Raw genomic sequence first — 7,110 nt, 5'->3', positions numbered from 1 at the left:
CTTTGCCGAGCCTCCAGCACGACGACTCTACTCGATGTATTTCAGAATTCAAGTATCTCTATTATCGTCTTGCATCATTTTCACTTTCCTCTCCGGCTTCTACTCATGCAATACAATGTCTAGTACTTTTTGAAGTGGTTACAGAACTTTCAGTGCGAGGATTCTTTTTTTGTTGTTGTTTTTTTTCCTCTCCTATTTATACAGAGACACATGGTTAAACTTGTAATGCTGGAAAATTAACCTACAGAAAAGAGAGAGAGATACCTGAAGGCTTGAACCCTGTGAGCTGCACCACCTGTAGGAGCAGGAAAGAAATGCAGCTTTAATACTTAACGAGTAGATTGACGTGTGTGTGTGTGTGTGTGTGTGTGTGTGTGCGTGGTGCTTACTTGGATTCCCGTTGTTGGTTTCAAAGAGAAACTGACAAAGCTCTCTTTTCTGAAACTCTCTGAAAGATAAATAAAAAAAACAACAAAAAAACAAAGCTTTGAATGGGAAATTGGCATTTGTCTTGTTTGTTTGCCGCTTTTTCTTTTTTTTTTTTTAATGCAAGGACAGTCGTACAAGTAAAAGAGGACACAAAAGAAAACTCTGTCACACACACACACACACACACACACACACACACACACACACACACACACACACACACACACACACACACACACACACACACACACACACACACACACACACACACACACTGTTTGCAGAGAACGATACGCTATACACATCAACAATATGAGCACACGGACGTTCTCGTAGACAGACGACCAAGTTGGATTGTTAGCACGATGACTGTCAAAATAAAAGTACCAAGTCCCAGGAGAATGTGGACTGGGAGTCTGGAGGGAAACACGGTTTACTATACAGTGACAGCGTGTCAGAAAAGTTGCGTCCCCCCCGTTTCCATGGAGATGGTGTCGAAGCGTTTCCAAAAGTTCCACCTTGGGAGCCGTTTTCAAAATAAAATTGAAAATGTTTCTTCTATTTTAAGGGGTCATATTATTCAGCTTTTCAACACTTTCACATCTCGTTGGTCCAAAAACATGGTTTTCAAAGTTTATTGTTTCTCCTGGATTTTCCCTCCATTAGAATATCGGATCCTAGGAGCTGCATTCAGAATCTGCTGTGTCTGTGTGAGCTGGACTGGCTCCGCCCACACACACACCCATCTATGGGAAGAGGAGGAAGTACTTCCTCTCATGGTGCCATGTGCCAGAGCAGAGCTGCCTGATTGTGGGAGGAGTCAAAGGGGGAGAGGAGCCTACCTTGATTGTGATTGGCTAAAACCCCTGATGACACTATATAGGGTTTGATTTCTAATTGGCTGCTTGGAGCAACACACTTTTTAACACCTGGAACAAGCCGGGGAGAGAGAAGACACACTTTCTACACTTCTGGGGCGTCGTTCCAGATGTGGAGACGATTTTTACTGCTCGAAATCTTTAGAAAGTGAATTTTGCATCATGTGACCCCTTTAATAAGCCTCACAGTTACAGCTGGTTCCTCGACCACCGCGATCATTTTCTCTTGAAGCTGCTGAAGGTTGAGACTCCTGGAGATCCCCCACTGGTCGTGTGTCCATCCCCTCTACTGCCCCCCTCAGGCAGAAACTCTGCAACCATCAACAGCTGGATTTTTCTTTGGACACTGGCTCTTTCCCCGTCGTCGCTCCACGTCCTGCTTTACATTCCCCGAGGCAACTTTTTCACATTCTTTGCTTCAGTTTGCGGAGCGGAGAAAAGCCGTGAGCGGCAACACAAAGATCAGCAGCGTCGCGAGCTGCCGTCATAAACACACACATACAGTCAAGGCCTTTCTCAATTCTCAACGTATTTTTTTGTTAAACTGTCATTTTTTTTTTTTTTGCTTTGAGCACATAGAATCTAAACTTTTTTTTTATTTATTTTTTTGTTATTATTATTTAAAGGAAGCAATGTTTATATTTTTCAGGTGAGGTATTCCTGATCTTTCAGCACCTCGAATAAAAGCCTTCAATCAAATTGACGTCAATAAATGTTTCCGCTGAAACACAAATCCACTCTGTTGGTTTCGGGAAGTCACGTTTTATCTTCCTCCGATTTGAAAAGCTGATGTCCGAATATATTAAAAAAAAGGGCAATAACAAGTATGAGAGTACAGATAATGTAAACCGCAGGATAGAAAAACTAAACGTTTTAGAGACGTATGAGAGGTTAAAAAGCTGTGAGGAGGACCGAGGGTCCACGACGGGGGGGGGGGGGGCAGAGTCACGTAAGACCGCAGCTTTGTTCAGCCTTTGATCAAAAAAATTCTGCTTTGATCTAACTCTCATTAACATGCAACAACGTTTCAAGTGAAAACGTGTCATTTTTGCCGTTTCGTTTTCAGAAATTTTGAAAACGATGTCAAGTTTCCACCAAGAAAAAAAGTGCTGAAAATCATGACGTTTGGACGAGTTGTTGCCGGTGGTTGTTTTTGAAAGTGAATGAATTCTACATCTACTACAGGGGTGTCAAACTGATCTTAGTTGAGGGGCCTCATCCAACCTGATCTGACCTCTGGAGGCCCAACAAATCAAACATAACATATTAAACTGCAGATCTGGACAAAAGCAAAGTCTTTCCTTCTTTTGATTCTTTTATAACTGCATGAATTTGCCAGTCTATTCTGAAATATCCATATTAAAGGAAATCAGATATTATTATATTTGCAAAAAAAAATACCCTCAGTCACCTGGATCTGGATTTCGTATTCAGGATTAAAACAATTTGTCATCATCTGGAAATTGTTTTGAGTTTACGTGTCTAAAGTGTCACTTCACATAAGTTGGACTCATTGTTTTATTGTGAAAGGCGTCGCGTCATGTGACCTCCACAGATTGCATTAATGTCGGGAGTCAAATTCTGACCAAGAGTGGTTTTAAATGTCATTTTTGCCAATCGAGTGTTTTTAGATCAGGCTCTTGTCACTTTTCATTTTTAATACTTCACACTTCATCACGTGGCGACGGATTAGATGGTCTGGTGGGCCGGTTCTGGGCCCCGGGGCCACATGTTGGACACCCCTGATCTACTACAACAGGCTACAATAGGCTTGAATCTGGATAAATGGGCGTTTGAGCGGCGAACATGACCCCTCGACACCCCCCCCCCCCCCCCCCAACACACCCACCGTTCTTGATGACCAGCGACGTGGAGGCGGAGCTTGTGGGCCCGGAGGTCTCGCTGGTCTCGGGGCTGGAGGGCGTGGGCGGACCGCGGCCCCACGACGGCGTGACGGGGGCCCTCTGGGACGGCAGGAAGCTGGTGGGCTGCGAGCAGTTCTGCAAAAAAAAAAAAACCCCAAAAAACGGAGAAGCCGAGCGTCAGGACGACGGCGGCGGCGGCGACGGCGGCGGCGGAAACGCTGGGCTGCTGCTCTCGCTCACCGTGAAGGATAAGGCCTTCCTCTTTTCTTTGATCCTCTTTATGGCGTTCCTCACCTGAAGGAGAAGCAGGCTTTACTGCCACTGGTTTGTCCCGGACACACACACACACACACACACACACACACACACACACACACACACACACACACACACACACACACACACACACACACACACACACACACACACACACACACACACACACACACACACACACACACACACACACACACACACACACACACACACACAAAGCTACATTCTGACGCGGCAGCAGAGGCGACAGCGGCGCCAACAATGGGCTGAATGGCTTCTTACCTCACTGTTGTAAACAGCATAGACCAGGAAGATGTACAGGCCCTGCGGCGGCGGCGGCGGAGGAGAAAAGCACATTAAGAAGCATGTGAGAGAAGAGGAAGAAAAAAAAAAGAAAGAAAACATCCATTCATATGTTTGTTGACAATATGGATCTGGACGGAGTTCAGTGCTCCGCTCCGGGCGGCGGCAGTCAAACTGAGCGAAACGGCGATCGGCCGTAACCTCAATCCAAAACCCGAGACGTCGCTTTTCTGACGACGAATAACGAAACAACGACGGCAGACGTTTGTCTCCGGGTTCGACGGATACTGAGGAATGTGTCGGACTTCCTGCCGCCTCAGCAGGAAGAATCGTTTCAATGGTTTTGGCTGTGAAACGTCAGTAAATGTTTATTATGATGTGACTGTTTTGTACTAACATCTAGATTATAGAGCATCTTCCTCCTCTAACATCCAGATTATAGAGCATCTCCCTCCTCTGACATCAGATTATAGAGCATCTCCCTCCTCTAACATCAGATTATAGAGCATCTTCCTCCTCTAACATCCAGATTATAGAGCATCTTCCTCCTCTAACATCCAGATTATAGAGCATCTCCCTCCTCTGACATCAGATTATAGAGCATCTCCCTCCTCTAACATCAGATTATAGAGCATCTTCCTCCTCTAACATCCAGATTATAGAGCATCTTCCTCCTCTAACATCCAGATTATAGAGCATCTTCCTCCTCTAACATCCAGATTATAGAGCATCTTCCTCCTCGGACATCCAGATTATAGAGCATCTTCCTCCTCTAACATCAGATTATAGAGCATCTTCATCCTCTAATATCCAGATTACAGAGCATCTTCCTCCTATGACATCCAGATTATAGAGCATATTCCTCCTCTAACATCCAGATTATAGAGCATCTGCCTCCACTAACATCCAGATAATAGAGCATCTTCCTCCTCTAACATCCATATTATAGAGCATCTTCCTCCTCTCACATCCAGATTATAGAGCATCTTCCTCCTCTCACATCCAGATTATAGAGCATCGTCCTCCTCTCACATCCAGATTATAGAGCATCTTCCTCCTCTCACACCCAGATTATAGAGCATCTTCCTCCTCTCACATCCAGATTATAGAGCATCTTCCTCCTCTCACATCCAGATTATAGAGCATCTTCCTCCTCTAACGTCCAGATTATAGATCAGGGGTGTCAAACATGTGGCCCGGGGCCCAGAACCGGCCCACCAGACGATCTAATCCGGCCGCCATGTGATTTTTGAAGTGTGATGTATTACACAGGTGACTGAGGGTTTTTTTTTTTGCAAATATAATAATATCTGATTTCCTTTAATATGTATATTTCAGAATAAACTGGCAAATCCTTGCAGTTACAAAAAGAATCAAAAGAAGGAAAGACTTTGCTTTTGTCCAGATCTGTAGTTTAACATGTTCTGTTTGACTTGTTCGGCCTCCAGAGGTCAGATTAGGGTTGATGAGGCCCCTCAACTAAAATCAGTTTGACGGCCCCTGTTGTAGAGCATCTTCCTCCCAGTACGGACATTTTGCTGAACGACGGTTCGTTGGGAGAATTTTACGACAACCTTTGAAATGAGCATCGTTTAATGGCGGATTCGTTTTACTCGCCGTCGTAAGACATCGTCTTTCTCCAATTTACGACGGAGTGAAAAGCTGAGTCGTCGGATTTTCCAGCCCCCAGAGGACAGACGTGAGGAACCCCGGGGGGCCCGGACTTGGTGGAGATTCTTCTGATTTCAGCCGTCGTGAGATTAAAACAGCGACGTGAGTCAAAGTGTTCCGAGTAGCTTCTGCAATGATTACGTCCATAATCTCACAGGATGTAATCGCATTCAGATTAGCGGGCCGCCGCTGAAGGACATTTAAATTTTTTTTAAAAAATATGCAGCAATCTCACCGCGAGTCCATCTGTGCTTTAATGTTGTTGTTTTTTTCTTCTTAAATTGACATTTATTTAAAGAAACGCGGGATAAAACTACAGACAAACTTCCTGCGGTTGGAGCTGCACAGCCGGCGACGCTGTTGTGTCTTAATCTGGTTCAACAAAACTGATGTGATTGTTCTGTTTTACAGGAGCTGCAGGAGACACAGACACTGGGGGGGGGGTTTACTGATTAGGGGGTGTAAAAATAACATACGTGCTGCGAAACGCCGAGATCTACGAAGGTGCGCTGCAGTGAACGACCAAATAGAACGCAAATCCAAAATCGGCGGTTCTGAATCACGCGGAACGATAAACACAGTTAATCTGACGGATTAACTAATAAGGACAAGCAAAAACTGGAAAGCAATTTTACATGCGATAAGAAACGTCCGACCCCCCCCCCAAAGACTACCAGGTCTGTTTTATTAAACTGAGATTGTGACGATAAAGTGCAGATTTACACTAAACGTAAACACTAATGTGATGCCATGGCTGCCAGACAAGGTCCTGATATTCGACCCCCCCCCCCTCATCCAACCCCCCCCCCCCCCCCCCCCCCCCCCCGTTGGCCCTCACTTTCTGTTATTATTGCCTGCTAAGAAAAAGACGGGCTGGCTCATCATCATCATCATCATCCTCATCCTCCTCCTCCCTCCACTGTAATGTTATCTGCCCTCAGCTGGACACTGGCAGTAAATCTAAATTAACTAGCAGCTCTGGGGGGGGGGGGGGGGGGAGGGGGGGGGTGTGTGGGGGGGGGAGGGGTCACCAGGGGATAGCTCATTTTGATTAATTAAAAACCCAGAGAGGGCGAGCGAGGAGTGGGAAGGAGAGAAGAAATGAAAGGAGAGCGTTAAAAGACAGAGGCGGTGTGAGAGAGAGAGAGAGAGAGAGAGAGAGAGAGGGGCGTTCGAGTAGAGAGGAGTGTGAGAGAGGAAGTGAGCGTTATCAGGGAGGAGGCTGGAGGTAGATGTGGTCTGACCTGTCGTTCAAAGCGCCGGCCCATGACTCCCACACACACATGCTTACTTCTTGTGGCATTTTTATATATATATATATATATATATATAAATGCAACAGTGCTGGTAGCCGTCTCTATCTCCATGGAAACGGGGGGGAGGGGGGGTACCCTGCAACTTTTCGATAATGCTCCATTTCCATGAAACAGGCTAAAACACAACTTTTTGAAAATGCTTTGTCTCCGTGGAACGGGATAAAAATGCAACTTTTACGAAAACGCTTGACCTCCGTCTCCGTGGAGACGGAGTGAAACGCAACTTTTTTACCCCCAAAACGCTCCGTCTGTGTCTCCGTGGAAAAGGGGGGGGGAAAGCTACTTTTTGATTAGTGCCACGTTTCCATGGAAACCGATGTGGTTTTTCACAACGTAGCTGTGTCAACGTGTGGGGGATCCGTTTTTTTTTTT

The 7,110-nt window shown here is 45.6% G+C and overlaps 1 protein-coding gene across 1 annotated transcript in view; it reads right to left on the bottom strand.

The window, feature by feature from the left end:
* Positions 1 to 241: 241 nt before the first annotated feature.
* The window catches only part of adgrd2 (adhesion G protein-coupled receptor D2), a gene marked incomplete at both ends in the record, with an annotated part of 44,135 nt that continues 37,266 nt past the window's right edge, over positions 242 to 7,110 (bottom strand). Inside the window, 5 exon segments of the mRNA XM_080499922.1 lie at positions 242 to 295; positions 390 to 448; positions 3,157 to 3,307; positions 3,413 to 3,466; positions 3,731 to 3,772. Coding sequence (XP_080356048.1) covers positions 242 to 295; positions 390 to 448; positions 3,157 to 3,307; positions 3,413 to 3,466; positions 3,731 to 3,772 — 360 coding nt within the window.

This window comes from Blennius ocellaris, assembly GCF_963422515.1.
Source record: "Blennius ocellaris genome assembly, chromosome: 7".
Lineage (NCBI taxonomy): Eukaryota > Metazoa > Chordata > Actinopteri > Blenniiformes > Blenniidae > Blennius > Blennius ocellaris.
This window is presented reverse-complemented; position numbering and strand designations above follow the sequence as displayed.